At 36.7% G+C, this 16,492-nt stretch overlaps 2 protein-coding genes across 6 annotated transcripts; both read left to right on the top strand.

Annotated features, from left to right (window-relative positions):
- Positions 1-1,012: 1,012 nt before the first annotated feature.
- On the top strand, positions 1,013-4,264 carry gorab (golgin, rab6-interacting). 3 transcript variants are annotated; one of them, XM_059512532.1, is made up of 6 exons: positions 1,013-1,242; positions 1,487-1,811; positions 2,012-2,113; positions 2,250-2,390; positions 3,019-3,291; positions 3,523-4,264. In XM_059512532.1, exons 2-6 carry the CDS (start codon positions 1,570-1,572, stop codon positions 3,572-3,574), a joined length of 810 nt encoding a protein of 269 aa, XP_059368515.1. In that variant the 5' UTR covers positions 1,013-1,242; positions 1,487-1,569; the 3' UTR covers positions 3,575-4,264. The 3 variants fall into 3 exon arrangements, with proteins under 3 accessions (XP_059368515.1, XP_059368513.1, XP_059368514.1); XM_059512530.1 differs by having other exon boundaries at positions 1,015-1,246; XM_059512531.1 differs by having other exon boundaries at positions 1,215-1,348.
- A 3,711-nt stretch (positions 4,265-7,975) lies between these two features.
- On the top strand, positions 7,976-15,007 carry prrx1b (paired related homeobox 1b). 3 transcript variants are annotated; one of them, XM_059512529.1, is made up of 5 exons: positions 7,976-9,004; positions 11,622-11,797; positions 12,857-13,038; positions 13,793-13,858; positions 14,065-15,007. In XM_059512529.1, exons 1-5 carry the CDS (start codon positions 8,758-8,760, stop codon positions 14,195-14,197), a joined length of 804 nt encoding a protein of 267 aa, XP_059368512.1. In that variant the 5' UTR covers positions 7,976-8,757; the 3' UTR covers positions 14,198-15,007. The 3 variants fall into 3 exon arrangements, with proteins under 3 accessions (XP_059368512.1, XP_059368510.1, XP_059368511.1); XM_059512528.1 differs by having other exon boundaries at positions 7,994-9,004; positions 13,793-13,854; XM_059512527.1 differs by lacking the exon at positions 13,793-13,858 and having other exon boundaries at positions 7,977-9,004.
- The last annotated feature ends 1,485 nt before the right edge of the window (positions 15,008-16,492 follow it).

Genomic DNA, 16,492 nt, shown 5'->3' with positions numbered 1-16,492 from the left:
GCCTTTTTGGCTAATTCTGGCACATTTACAGTTATGTTTATTCATGTGCATTGTCCCTGTAAACAAAAAAACTAAACTAAAAAGAAAAAACAAAAAAACACTAAAATTAATTGTAGTTCAACACACAAAACCACCCAGAAATGGAGGTCATACCCAGAATGCCTCACTGATGCTAATGGTAATAATGGGAAATCAGACATCAGTGTTGCAGCAAAAGTAGCAGACAAGAGTTCACTCATTCAGGACTAATTTGGCAATACGTGCCAGATCCCTCAGATAAGTAGCTGATCCAGAGAAATTACTGCCCCACACAGAAAGCCTGAGCTCTGCACTTACTCCTGCCACAATCATGGGTGCTTCTGGCAATAAAACAAAAGTGTAACTTGATACAACTGTTTGACGTTTCTTTTTCTCTGTGGATTTCATGCTTTTTATTACCAAGCATGCTCTTTCATTAACCTCTGACCTCTCTATCATTAGGAGTGCAGGAGGGCTCAGTGGATGTGAAGAGGGTTGGAGCAAGAAGAGGAGGATAAACAAAATTAGCCGTTGACTCCAATAGTCTGTCTATCTATATATCATTGTGACCAGGGTTGCCAAGTTTTGTGTTGTTTTTTTTCTGTTTTTATATTATTTAAGAATCCCCCTAAAAGCCTTTCCTAATATTAAATTTTTTAATGACTGCGAACTTATGTAAACTTAGCAAATGTTTATTTACTCACATTTCACTGCTGGTTATATATTCTCTATATAATCGTATGTGGACAAAGTAAAATCTTTATTCTTAGAAGTACAGCTTTCTGGGTACATAACTTTGAAAACTCATTGGATAGGAAAGAATTAATAAAACCCACACAGTACCGTTTTTTTTTACTTAATTATCAAAAAAAGTTATACGATTAGGAAAGTAATATAAAATAAAAAGTTATGATTCGCGACATTACACTCAAATAATCGCAAATAAAATACACGTAACAACAAACAGGCAAATGCCGAGGGCACAAGCGAAGGGGCCTGTCTATGCGTCTAACGTGGCAGTCACACAAACATGGCGGCAAGATGATACAGTAAAGTTAATTTCCGCGTGTGCATGTTGAAAAATACCATTTAAACCCACATATATTTGTTCTTGATAAACCCGATTTGTAATTTAGTTGCAAGTAACTTTATAGGCTACTAAGAATGGCTTCGTGGGCTGGATTTTCAGAGGAAGAACTACGAAGAATGAAACACGGCGGCGATGTCGGTGAATACAAATATTGTAACTTTACTTAGAAACGGTTTTCGTTCGTGCAGTCTGCCTGTATATGAAATGAACTGCACACATGATGATGCTGAGTGTTATTTTGTAAGTTATTGAGAGCGGAAAAAGTCTCAAATCATGTATCTCGAAGACATCGTGATAGGATTCTCGTCTAGATTTTAACACAGCCTCTAACTCGTATTGTGAATACTAATAAGTCTGCTCTAATGTGCTCTTATCCAGTAAACCAGGCTGTGTCAGTCACATTGGGTCGTGGCCGGAAAGCTGCTCCTACTAACCGAAGCAGACAGCAGCTACAACGGGAAATGGCTCTGCAGCTGGCAGCCAAACAGAAGGACAGCCGCTCTCTTCCACCCGACCAACAGCTTACCAAGCCCCCAGACCCGCCTGCTGTCAGTCACGCCGCTCCTGTCAAACCACGGGATGAGCCCAAACCATTGGAGACGCAACTGGTTGAACATGAACCTGTTAAACATGACCCAGAATCTCCTGCAGAGTCTGCACCAGCAGCAGTCATCAAGGAGCTGGACAAACAGCAAGTGGAATTGTTAGTAAGTCTGTTTCCTATGCATGCCTGTTATATTTAATGAATAATGGAATAAAGCTAACTGTAAAGGTGTTAAAAAATCCTGGTTATATTATAGTAATATACATTGAATTTGTAGGAATTAAGGTAGAAAACCACATGTTATTTTTCTATTGTAATGGCTTCAAATATAAGACTCCACCAAACTTTTCTAATAACAGGCGGGAGAAGAACCATCTGGAGCAGTTGCAGTGGGAGCAACGGATAATGGAAGAGAAGAATAAAAAAAGAAAAGCTCTCCTTGCAAAAACCATTGCTGAAAAGTAAGATCAAATGTCTATTTTTAAACAATTACCAAAATCGGTCTGTCTGGAGTATGATAACCATTTGCAAGTATGATAATCCAAAAGTCTTATGTAAAAAAGCAGAATGTGGAAAATACAACTTCCTGTTCCCCAGGTCCAAACAGACACAGGCTGAAGCTGTGAAACTGAAGAAGATCCAGAGAGAACTTCAGTTACTGGATGATTCTGTGTCCAGCGACATTGGGATTCTTAGAAAACTGATAGAGCAATCAAGCATGGATTATTCCCAGGCATGGTAAATGTTAATTTCAGGCCCATTTTTACAGTACATTTTAAGTGTACTGTCAGTCAAGTTCACAGTAATTTCTTGTTGAAATTACTCTCACTTTGTGATCCAGAGAATAGCAAATCTAAAATAATAGACTAGCTTAGTACATCCAGTATTTGCTCAGGGGTGAAAATACTGCCCTCTGTAGCATTTCTATATTAATTCGGCTAAATTATGAAAGCGACAAATGCATGCACATCTAAATTATTTCCTGTAGCAGAACAATTCGTTCATATTGATTTTGTTACTCATTTTTTTCTAGTTTTGTTATTCAGTTTAACAACTTTAATCTTTTATATATTGTAAAAAGTATATTAATGTATATTTGCATATATATATATATATATATATATATATATATATATATATATATATATGTAATAACTTTCTTAAGAATCATTTTTATTTTTCTCTCAAATATTTTGAGAATCATTTACCAGGGTAGGAATCTTTCTATTTCTCTTAGAAGCTGTTTGTAATCAGTTGAGCGTGTTCTTTGACTACAGCAAAATGGTGGCGATTCCTGTGTACATCAAGCTTAGAATATGCATTTCTATACATAACTCTTCTGTCTCTGCCAATCTCTTATTGACAGGAAACGTTTTGAGAAAGCCGAGGCTGAGTATGTTGCAGCCAAGATGGACTTGCACAGGAAAACAGAGGTGAAAGAGCAGCTGACAGAGCACTTGTGTGCAATCATCCAACAAAATGAGATGCGCAAGGCCCGCAAACTGGAGGAGTTGATGATTCAGCTTGAGCTTAATGCTGAGGACGTCCCCATCCCAAAGGAAACAGATCGTGAGGACAAAGAGAGGGAGGCCAACTCCCAGCCTGTTACTGAAAACGGTCCTGCAGCAGACACGGAGGGGTGTACAGAGGTGGATGGCTCAAGTATGAGCAAAGACAGTTCCATTACAGAACCAACAATCAGCCAAGACAATCAAGAGAGCAAAGCAACAGATGTTTCTGCAGATGGGCCAAGCTAGCTTCCAAACATCATCAATTTAATAGAGGCTGTATGACGGTTGACATAACACTTGCTACCAACTTTAGAAATTGTTTGAGTGTTGAACAAACCAACAAGCCAGCATTTTGTGAGGATAAAAGGCAGCCTCAGTCTGATATTGGTGTCAAGTTCCCAAATACTGTGAGCGTTATTCCATTACTACTACTAGCATTAAAAATGGCTGAACATTACAGGGCTAAAATATTGATTATGATCTATTAAGCTCGGTTTTTGGTTTTAATTAAGGGTGCTATATGATCCTAAATGTGGGCAGTTAAAATAGTGCTATGTATTTTATTGTGGTTCCTTTGGATGTCAGTCATTTGTACAATTTAATATGTCTTCCATTAAGTAAATGGAGTACAAATTTCTTGAAAACATTATGCATCTTAAAAACACTATTAAAGACTAAATACTGTTAACTTTATTGTTTTATAACTTTGACATGGAATAGTGGAATAGTGGCAAATGGCCTGGTGGTAGTTTGTAGTTGTGATTTATTTAGCATGATGTTGCACAAGTTAATTGTGGAATCTTTTATCTGTATATGGCTTGTCTCATAAAAATAACTTGATGCAAATGTTAACAAATCAATAACAGCAGGGTTTTTTTTATCATACAAAGCTGACAGTTTGCTCAGCAGAGATGAGAACAACTGATTCGTACTGTAGAGGAAAAAACGATTGGAATGTGGGAAGTTGAATGGCATAGTGTTTATTTTATTTTTATAAATATGTTGTATGTATATGATTTATACTTTTAGAATAAAACTCCATGCATACACCATGCACAGCTTTGCACCAACACTTATAAATGTAACATTATATAACAGTATATATATATATATTTATTATGAATGTCATACATTTGACTATATATGCATTATAATGACTATAAATGCTAAAAATTCCATATTTAAATGATCTGTTGGTGAATAAAGTGTTTTACTATTTTAACCGATTTTGTACTTTTTATTGCACACTTCATGGCATGTTTAATAATATTTATTTGGAATACAGTTTGCATTTTTGCTTGTGTTTTAAACATTGTTTAAAGTGGTAATGAATTCGTTATTTTTAAATATGTAAACTGATCTCATTTTTTCATATAACGGTTTATTTTATAAACGAATTTACGGAAAGGCACAAACCCTATAAGTGTCTCTCCACTTCTAAGGCTCCTTATATCCACCTAAAACTTTACAGCAATTCAGTAATGTCTGGACAGCCCTTGAGAAACACATAGACAAATATTTGTAATTTAACATTTGTTAACGTTTTTTTCAGCCCCGCTTAAATTCTTGTTAGAATATTGCACTTTTACTCCGCCGATTTAAAGCAAAAATATTGATACTAATATTATTTTTAATATGCTTAATAGTAAAAAATTATTAATCAGGGCCAATATATGAAATCATCACAATATTCTATTCTTGTCTAATTTAGTTTGACTATATAAAACGAGGACTAACAAATCCTGGAAGTAAATACAGGAAAGGAGATTTTCGGGAAGCTCAGTTTGTGAGAGCGCATTTCTGATTTATGTGCCCTCCGTCCGTCGGGACAGGTTGAAAAGACTTCGTAACCCGAGAAACTCGAGGGAAAAAGAAAAAAGCGCACGAGATCAACTTTTACTGAAACATTCTGCCTTTTGGCAAGTCATTGGTTATCCGGTTTTGATTTTGATGATTACCCTTATGCAACAATGTAAAATGAAAAGCAACGACTTTTAATGCTATTTCTTTTTAAAATTCATTATGTTAATTATATTACTGTAACCATAAAATCATCCTCTACATTTAAAAAATATACTTCTAAAAAAAACTTAACATATACAAAACCGTTGTAGGCTAATCTAAAATATTTACAGTTTTATATTGCAGATTAAAACACTGGAATCATAAAAAATATCATAAATCAATACAAAAGTGCTAACCCAAACTGCATTAAATCGTGAGTTAAATCAAAAAAGTTTTAATGGAACATTTTAATACTGAGAACAATATTGCCATGGTTTTAATAGGCCTAAATCTTCTTGTTAGACCATATTTGTAAATAAGGTCTAACAAAATATGATTTATTACGACTATGTCGACGGAATTTCTCCTGTTAAACACGATCAAGTGCGGCAGTGCTGTCCATTGACCCCTGGTGCTGATTAGACGACCGCCAGCTTTTATTTCACTAATTACAATTACAGTGCCTCCTTCTGTGCTCGCGCTTCATATCCTGCGCGTAAAAACATATGCAGACATGCACGCGCGCTCTCTGATGACAGCGTCAGGGGAATTCAATTGTGCCTTTCGCTCAACTTTCCATCTAAAACTAGTTAAAGTCCTATAATGTTAATGGTGTCGTGAGCAATAACTGAACGACTTGTTTTTAAGTACGTTTTTAAGACATTATAAACTATGTCTGAACAATTCTGTGCTGGTTTAGTCAGACCTGGGCTATATTAAAACATGTTTGCAAATAATTTATCACTACTGGCGCGAGAATGCTGCTTGTTGTAAGATTGCGTGCTATAATACTACCAAACCAAATAAAGTCCCATTTCCCATTCTTGTATTAGTCTGGCTATAAAGGCGCATTAAAATTGTACAGATTCCTTGACAAAATTGCTGTGCTTTTTCTTTATTATTTTCGTGTACGAAGATCTTGTGTATATTGTTTTAACTACTGTAAACTGCATACTTTTAAACAATCGGAATACACGCGTTTTTAATTCGTGGGCTCACTGGGCTTTCAACTATTCTGTGGATACAAAATATATAGCCTATATATTCTGAGACGTGAACTGAAGTGTATTGTCCTTGTTCTGGGTTTTATTTCGATTACTAATGAACTCCTTTTGTAATTCATGAGTTTAGCTGGATTGTTGAGTCTGTGTTTATCACAATGTCATAAAGTCAATCCACAGAGTTATGAGTTATGTTTTCAATTACGCACGTAGGCTACATTACAAAATCATCTGTGGAAAAATCCTAACAGGCAAGAAATACATTTACAAAATACATTTCAATGATGATTTGTCCGTTGATGTTTTTGAATAATTAAAAAAAAATACAAAATAATAATATATATATATATATATATATATATATATATATATATATATATATTATTATTATTAGGCTACTGATATATTATTATCCATGTGTTTATAATAAAAAAATAATAGCCTTTCGTTTCGTCATTATGTCCATCTATCTACAGCTTTCCCAAGGTCATGGAAAACCTATGGATATTGGGAAGACTGTGCTTTACAGGCCGGGTAAACTGAAATGGAAAATGGAGATGAATCAAATTTAAAAAACGTAATTTATTCTAGTTCAGCTTTAAAACATTTAGTGCAGTCCCTTTATATTTTATTTTATCTCAACAATATCAAATGAATGGAACTCATTCAAAGTCATGGAACTCCATTGATCAAATATTTTAGATTTTTTAATAAAATGAATTCGATTCAAATTGAAGCAATGGAAATGGTTAAAGCACACTTTAGGGTAGCTGTCAAAATTATAAATCTGTCTAAATTTAAGCTGTCCAAAGTCATCATGAACCAGGGGAAGAAAAAAAACTATTTTTAAGTTCGGATTTTGACAGGCCATAAACAAACCCCAATCTCTTTCAACTGCGACGTCTGCGTTCAAGCGATGATGGACATGTGCCACACGGATTTGACATTGGACTGAAAACGTTTTGCTGGTAGTGGTTGAAAGGAACGGTTTTGCACGATCCTTCAGCCCGATAGAAGGCCTTTTTGAGAGAAGTCGCTTGTAGAGGAGCTGGCAGCTGAGGGAATGTAGAGGGAAAACTAATGATGAAAAAGGTCTACGCCATCCCAACAGCGGCTTAATTAAATACATGGAAAGAACGAAAGCACCACATCTGGTTTCAATCGGTTTTCCTTTGATGGCATCAAGTGTTATTTTCCCAGATCTGGGGCTGGAAGCTACGGGATGTCTGTGGCAGTGAGGAGCCTATAGACTCTTGCCATTGAAACACATGGACATCTACCTTGTGAAAGCCTCCACTTATAACTCACCAAGTGGTCTGACACTCCAGTTGGAGATGTGAACTTTCTCCAGTTTTTGGTTCGACCAATTACGTATCTGCCGGATGAGTCCGGATGACAAAACATTATTTTTCAAAACGTTTAAGTGTTTAAACATCAATAGTTAATGCATGTGCATTGTTATGGTTATTTAGAATGTTCTTATACTATACTATACAAATCTTTAAAAAATCTCAGAAAAAATAAAATTTACTGTGACATAGGACCTTAAGGGGCCGTTCACAGGGAAAGGTTTGTATTTTACGGAGCTGATTTTTCTTCTTTTTAAGGAAACATGCATGTAGCATTTTGCGCATGACACAGCGTTCTAAAGACGAGGCGTTCTCCTATTCTACTTTTAACGCAAAAACGCGTTCTGTGTAAACGACCTCTTCGACGCTTTAACCTTACGGCCTCGATTTCATTCGCTTAAAAATTAAAGATGGCGTCTGACTACTACAGCTAGAGGTATTCAACTAAACCATCCCATTAATGGTTGTTTCCTACAAACTTTACAAATGTCTTTGTGCCACCACTTACTTGAACATTGTTTTGAGCGAAATGATAATAAGTGACAGATATCTGGAATTCGGAGTTTGGGGAGGGTTAACCTTCGAAAGGATGCTGTGATTGAGGAGGGAGGAGGGCTGTTAGACGTCAAAGACAGCAAAAAGTCTTTTGCCACGTAATTACGAGAGCCTTTCAGCTCCATCTTCTCTCCCAGGGGTCTCAATCTTTCATTTACAGTCCACTCCACTGCATGCCAGTGAGCGCGCCGTTTGAAGTGCCAGAACACACAAGCGCGCGTGTGTGTGTGTGTGAGAGTAGAGAGCACGGCGTGGAGCAGAGGAGAGAGCCAAGAGCCAACAGCTTAGGGAAGGCGCTGGAGTGTCCTGCCTCCTCTCGCTGCTTTACACACATGCATCTGAAAGGCATCAGCATTTCTGGATCAGCGCTCAGTCACCAACTCCGTGGAGCTCTGGGAGTTTTTTCTTTTTTGAATCAACAATACTTTTCAGAAAGAGATTATATGGCTTTGAGTGGACGCATTCAACAGACTTCGTGGTCTTTATAGTACTATTAAGTTCCACAAAGTGTTATTTCAAGTTGAAACATTGCTCCACCTGGATAAGTAGCTATCATAGTGAGCAAAGGCATTGGTTTGGAGGCGCTGTTCCTTATAAGTTTGTCTTCAAAATTACGCAAGGAGGACCTGTTTGGTTAACCTTATACACTTGCCCGGTTTTTTTTCTCTTGTATCGTATTTGCGTCATGACTTCTAGCTATGCACATGTAATGGACAGACAAGCAACCATATCCAGCAGACTGGAGAGTCCCATTACAGCCAACCTGGAAAACCTGCAAGCCAAAAAGAACTTCTCAGTGAGCCACCTGTTGGATCTAGAGGAGGCTAGAGAAATGGTCGGTTCTCAGGCGGACGACAGTGTTGGCGAAACGGGCAGGACTATGCTGGAATCTCCGGGTTTAACCAGCGGCAGTGATACAACACAACAGGAGAGTAAGTCTGCTCACACTCCCTAAGAAAATCAAGTGTTGTTGTAGATTTATAGAGAGAATCATTAACATTTTAAAACAATAAAATAATAATAATAATAACTGACAATATTGGTAGCCTATATTTTGCTTACAAAAATACTGTCAAATTTTAATGGCTAGCCTATTTGATTCTGTAGCCTATGTGGTGTAGGCCTACACACTGGATTAATCATTAAATTGAATTTATGATTTTTAAATGTACTACTACACAGTTTATAAAATGTGTAGACCGGTGACGCGAGGTTTCTCTCACGAAATAATAGGCCTACTAGTAGAGAAAAAATTATTCCGCTTGATCAGTTTATGGGTCTTGAACGCATTTTCTACATAATTTATGATTGTTGTCATTCCAGCCCGTTGTGCGTTAATGAAAATATGGCCCCGTAAAAATCGCGAAATTTGTTTTCATTTTTATGAGTAGGCTAGAACTGCTTCCTGAAATTGGCTTTATTTTATAATTTGCTTTAGCCTATATAATTAGCAGAACATTTGCAACGGTGAAAAAAAGTTATGAACAACAGGCACGTCTCTGTCATTTTTCAGTTTTCTTGGTTTAAGGAAAATATTTAAGAGAAAAAAGAGCGCTATAGGAAAACCCACAGAAAAAAAAAATTCCTAAATTCTGGACCTTTTCATTTCATTTCAACACTATAATTTGTCATCATTATCCTGCATCCGGAGAACATACATATGTGATTATGGTATCGAATAGCAAACTTTATTAAGTGTACAAATATAAATCGTCTTTTGCGGGAAAAATATTTTGGCCTAGTGTTGCTTTCTTTCAAACTTATGTTACAGTGGAATTATTTTATTAACCTAAAATAAGCTATATTAGCCTAGGGGTAGGCCATACTTTTTATGTTACACTTTCTATTTTACATTTAGCCTATTTATTATTATCATTATTATTATTATTATTAATCGTAACATTTTAATGTAGGCCTAATCACCTTTGCTTGTAGCTACAGTGCCGTTCTTAGTAGCTATAGTGAATCCCCCCCCCCCCACACACAAAAAATAGATTACTTCTCTTTTGGTGTGCAAATCAAAATTACTCGCACATCATTCACACAATTATAATTTCAAACTCTGAGAACGCGAGTTTGCTTTTTGATTATAATTTACGTGTTAACCAAGTAATTTATGTTTTTAAGGACAATATTTTGATGAAATTTCCCCCCAAATTTGATTAAAATCGATTAAACTCGCACTGAAATGTAGGCCTATATATTAAAATATATGTTCTTATTGCTGTCATTGTATGAGGACTGTTCCAAGATACTGAGAAATTACAGGAAATCTGAATGAGGTATTCAAACATAATGTAGTTATTTCATATTTTGTTAGAATCCATTCACTCATGTGTTATTTGACAAAAAAGTGTTTTTCCTAAAACTCTTGGACTCATTTTGTAAAAGCTTTTTTAAGCATTTCCTATAACAAGCCCAATGCCCCATTAAACCGCCTGAGTTTTCATTTAAATGTAGCAAACAGGAAGTTTAAATAGTAATTAAACAGACCTTTACAATGATACAATCTGAAACTGAACCAATAAAATGCTGGCATTTAACAATCTTTCCACCAAGCCTAAAGAGCCTATACCCCCTGCTATGCCTTAGTCAAATGTCAGTGTTCATCTGTGATCCTTTTTGAAAATTATGGTCGTTGAACTACTGTTGTCATGAAAAGCAAAGGGATGGCAACCCCATAGGCTGCAGTTTGTCTGTGCTGTCAGTTGAATGATTATCGAGTCTCGTGAGAATGCAAGTTACTTATGTGCTTTTGGCTGTAAAGTACTGATGGGAATAGGCTATTTAAAGGTTGTTTCAAAATATTCCTGTTTTGACAGGAATCTTTTCTATCTTTTATTTATTTGCTTGATTGCTGGTGGACATTTTGCATATGCTGTTGGTCAGATTAAAGAACAACAAAGGCATTTCTTATGAGTTTCTCTACGTTTATAAATCTCTCCTTCAGTGCAAACTTAAGATGAAACCGGAGCAAGAACAAAAAATGTTTTGCTGATCGCACACAGAGTTTGTCTAAAGAATTCCATGACAAAAAGCAAAAAAAGTTATATTTATAATGACTGGGCGGGGGGGCGGGGGGGGGGGGGGGGGTAAATTAGCCCCTCTTGTGGGTTTATGGTCTTGTGAGAAATGTCTTGGCTCATTACAAAATATTTTTCATTAGTTACACTGTACAGTAATGTTCACTAGTTTAATAACTGGGATCACTTTACTGGTTGCAGTGTAAATTTGTGTTAAATGTTATTTTTTAAAGCCATTGTAAAACCACAAATGCAAAAAAGTAAATATATTTAAATAAAGTAGTTGCTTATGATTTATGCTTTGCAAAAATATATCCATTTTATATGTATAAATATATAGATTATTTCCTTTAATGTTAATCCCAGAAAAATCTTTGTTTTCATTTCTAAATTAACAGCATACAAGATAATAAAAAATGGCTATAATGGTAACATAATGAGAACTAAACACCTGCTGATGGAGATTAAATGTAAAATATCTAAAAGCTGCATCTCCTGAGATAAATTTGTGTGTGTGCTTTACCAGATGAACAGCTGAACTCAGAAGAAAAGAAGAAACGTAAGCAGCGGAGGAATAGAACTACGTTCAACAGCAGCCAGCTGCAAGCGCTGGAGCGAGTGTTTGAGCGGACACACTACCCAGATGCCTTTGTTCGAGAAGACCTGGCACGCAGGGTCAATCTCACCGAAGCTAGAGTTCAGGTAAACCCCACAATCAGGTCTTTAGTTTACTAGTTGACTAGAGAATGCATCAATTTTGAGAATTTAATACAAAGCATACTGAAGCTTTATGCATTATACCACAAAATTAAAATACATTTAGAAATAAAAATAACCAAAATCAAATGAAGATTTAACCACTTGCCTAATTCAAGGTTTCAGCAAAGATTCAGTTACAGATGTACGTGATGGTAACACTGAAGTTTGGTGTTGTCATCGGCCCCATCGTCAGAGTTCAGCATGATTGTTTAAAAATCCCCAGCCGATCACTCTGCCTCTCAGAACACATGCTGTAGGCCGCAGCCAGTCTCCACATTCTCCTGTAATGAGACTGTTTTTGTAGAAAGATGGGGATTATTCCCGTTTATAGATCAAGAGAAGGAAGGGGAGAACGAAAGGAAAGAAATATAACAAACACATCTGCAATTAATGTGTCCCAGAAAGGGAGCAATACAGAAATGCTTTGATAAAAGAGACTTTGAGCTCATTCCTCAGGCGCTGCGTAACCGGACACTGTGCCTCCACCAGGCCTGGTGCTGCAGCCAAGGCTTCGAGATCTGGGCTTCCCGCTCTGTCTCCAACCATGTTTCACAAGCACGTCTGCTCATTCTTCAAACCTCTGAAAAAAATAAAAGGTGTACATGTGTGCACTAGCGGATCAGGACAAATTTTTAAAAGTGCAGTAAAATATTGTCCTACAGAGCTATGAAACTGAGAAAAAAACATTTTTTTAATTGCATTTTGTTTTAACATCAATTGTCAAACTGCATTTTCTTAATCTGATCACAGCTGAGCCAATCATGTGAGCAATGAACAATTTCAAGGAGAAAAATGCATCATCTAGGGTCACAGAACACAAAAAGATCTGAAACTTTATATCTTTAATCTAGCATTTTTTTTCCGATGCAGGCAGTATTGTACCAGCTACTGTATATCTTGAGTCTTAGAATCTGCTTTGCTCAGCAATTTATCTTTTATCGCTGTGCACTAAATATTCAGAATAACCACCATACTCTGTCATGTCGGCTTGTGCTCTCATAGGTGTGGTTCCAAAACAGACGGGCAAAGTTTCGGCGCAATGAGCGGGCGATGCTGGCCAGTAAGAATGCCTCGCTTCTCAAATCGTACTCAGGCGACGTAACGGCAGTGGAGCAGCCTATCGTCCCCCGTCCCGCACCCCGTCCAAATGACTACCTGTCCTGGGGGAGCGCAGCCCCGTACAGGTAACTCTCTGAATCCTTCTCATCACAGCGCTCTGGTTTCATTTCCTCTCTGCACGTCTCTTCTGCTCTCCTGCCGTGACTTCTTCTTTTACAGGTTGCCCATGTTTTCTTCTTCCAAATGTTTTAGATAAGATTTTTTTGTACAATTTCATTCTTAAGCCCTTTTGTTTTCCTTCAAAATGTTGGTGGAGTCGGAGGGCTACGCGGGCAAATAAGCAGAAACGGCAATGCTCTGCTTTTCCCAGCAGCGTTGCGTAGGTCCATATAGTCCAAAATAGCACAAGGACTGGCTAGCAGGTCGTTTTCTGCCACTCTTTGTGAAAGTGATGGTGGGCAGATCCCCTGATGATGAAGTGATAATCTGAAAACAAACCATATTAAATCCGCCTGTGACCCTCATGACCTTTGGGCCATAGGATGCAAATGGACTTTCAGAGGGAAAAAGTCCATTGGGCAGGATTTTTTGTGATTATAGTAACAATTTGGTTATGATTTACAGTAATCTTTATTCTTAAAAGCCGTATAGAGTAACTAACCCTGCAACTCCGGCCAAATACCTTTTTTCCCAGCAACTGAAATCTGCAAATGGACTGGGAACACTTTCTGGCATGGATACGCATTTGACCAGTGATCATGCCAATAAAACAAGCTTGCACAATTTCAACGCACACCTAACGCATTACTGTGCACATATAATGCATACATGTTAATGCAGTATTTATAAAGAATTATTAACTATTTATATATTCTTAAGCTGGTACCCAAGGCCGGAGGGAGGGCCAATGCGAATGCCACAGAAAATGCTGCCCACAGAAAGCAAGTACTTTTTAAATTTCTTTTTATGGTTTATCATTTAAATTAAAAAATTAAGCACTATATTTTGGATTCACATGAATAAAAAAAAAAATAATAATATATATATATATATATATATATTATTTGTTATTTGGGTTATTTGTCAATTGAATTTGAAATGCGTTTAACAATATTAAAATGTATATTGACTATCTCCTATCTTATTTTCAGCTCCGTGGCAACCTACACATCCACTTGTGCCAACACCACTTCCACCCAGGGAATGAATATGGCCAACAGCATTGCTAACCTGAGACTCAAGGCCAAAGAGTACAGCCTCAACCAGGTGCCCACTGTCAATTAAGCCTGAAACGGGGGATGAGATGAGGGGACAAAGAGAAGCAAGGGATGTTGAGAAGAGAAGAAAGCAGAGGAGCTGGATTAGTTTGGCCTTCTGCAGTGTTCAGAGCAGAGTCGATGTGACTTTTCTCCCCCTCCTAAAACAATGGAACTGAATTGTTGTCCCTATCATTTGGCTTTTTTATTCATCACGGATGAAGGTATGTTTTTGAAAAACATAATCTCAGTTTGTACTGATCCGAAGATTGTAAAGACAGCACAAGGTCTGCTCTTTGGAGAACAAATCAACGAGCAGGGCTCTGCTAAATCTGTAAGAAGTGTCAGACGGAGCGTCTGGATGCTGTAAGCTGTTCTTTCCTTGTTCTTTTTTGGCTTTATTTTGTTCAACCGGACGGAAAGTAGAGACACTTTCATGGCAAACAATGGAAGACTGTTGTTCACCATTCATCACTGAATGTTTTAAATTACGCTACAAAAAAGTTAATGCTGAGATTTGGCAAAATACTGACCCAAAATGTCTTCATGTCTACATACAGTAGAATAAAGACACATTTGTGGACTTTAGTCAGTAAACAGGAGATGTTTAAAACTATCCATGCTGATTGAAGCATTGAGGTTGGATTACATCTTTTAACGTCTTGAATATTACACCACTGTTTAAGGTAAATACTATGCCTCATGGTGACCTATGTATCCACTCACAGTACATAAACACATTATGTTTCAGTTTTTCCAAAGGTGATGTTTTTTTAATCAATTATATTTTCCTTATATTTGAAAACCATATAGTAATAAAACATTTTCAAGCAATAAATCTTATACTATTGTGTTGAATCCCGCAGCTAAAGAGAGACATGCATATGTTTTTGCTAAATCCTCTTATTTGAGAAACTGTTGCAGGCAACAGTATTACTTCAACATGACCTTACAAAATATATCCGTATGTAACATTTCTTGCATTATGTTAGTGAAAACACCAACAATACAAAATAAATAATCCAAAATGAATTTTGTTTCATATTATAGATTTTGATGGTCATCAATGTGATTTCAATTGTGTCTGAAACTATGTGAGAGAAATATGGGTTTTTAGATTTATCCTACGATATATCTAGATTATTTCTGACTGTTCAATTAAATTTAGAGCATCATATGATACTATGCAATGCCGCTAAGCTATGTTTTTCTGGTTGTGTTGAACCTGTCAAAATATTCCTCATGGTTTGCCAATGTACAAAAAGAAAATTCCCCACTAATTAAATCAAATTCAATTTATGTACTTGTTTTTTTATTTTGTATTTTTTTGCAACAATGAATTGATTCATCAATAATCAATTGACTATTCTCAATTTAAATGCAAAATCTTTTTTTTTTTTTTTTTTTTTCTTTTTGACAGAATCTCAGTTGTCATGGAGTAGTGTTATATTTTTCTTTAACATCTGTACTGAACATCTGTTACTTAAAATGTTAAGAACAGATTAGTTCCTAGATCTGATACACAATGCTTTTTAAGCATGAATTTAAATTTTTCATTTACTCGCGCAGTTTGTGGCAACATCTGTAACTCAATAAGTCAACGTGTATATGACCAATTATGCCCTAGGGAAGTCGTGGCCTAATGGTTAGAGAGTTGGACTGGCAATCGAAAGATTGTGAGTTCGAGTCTCGGGCTGGCAGGAATTGTAGGTGGGGGGAGTGCATTTACAGTGCTCTCTATACCTTCAATACCACGACTTAGGTGCCCTTGAGCAAGGCACTGAACCCCGCAGCATAAATGGCTGCCCACTGCTCTGGGTGTGTGTTCACGGTGTGTGTTCACGGTGTGTGTGCACTTCGGATGGGTTAAATGCAGAGCACAAATTCTGAGTATGGGTCACCATACTTGGCTGAATGTCACGTCACACTTTCACTTTTACATGATGTACTGTGTGCTGTATCGGAGATACATAATTAAAGGCTTTATCAATATATAATCATCAACAGCCGTTCCAACAGCTAAAATATAATGCATGTAATGTATGTCAGTGTATGTGAAAACTGAAATGACGATCTGCAAAGTGATTTTGTTACATTTACTTTATGCTACAAATTTACTATCATTTATTTATTGATAACCTGCCGATGTCACATATTGAAACACAGTCAAACCCACTTTCCGAAAGTGCAAGACCATGAGTTAGAAACACTAGAAATTCTGAGATATTCACTAAATCAAAGACAAGGGATGAGATTGTTTGTTATTATTTCCCATCATTATTTTCAGCCCAACCTATTGAAAATTATTTCCAAGGCCTGTGTT

The sequence above is a fragment of the Carassius carassius genome, chromosome 27 (genome assembly GCF_963082965.1).
Source record: "Carassius carassius chromosome 27, fCarCar2.1, whole genome shotgun sequence".
Classification (NCBI taxonomy): domain Eukaryota; kingdom Metazoa; phylum Chordata; class Actinopteri; order Cypriniformes; family Cyprinidae; genus Carassius; species Carassius carassius.
The sequence above is the reverse complement of the archived record's forward strand: the minus strand, read 5'-3'. Positions and strand labels throughout refer to the sequence as shown.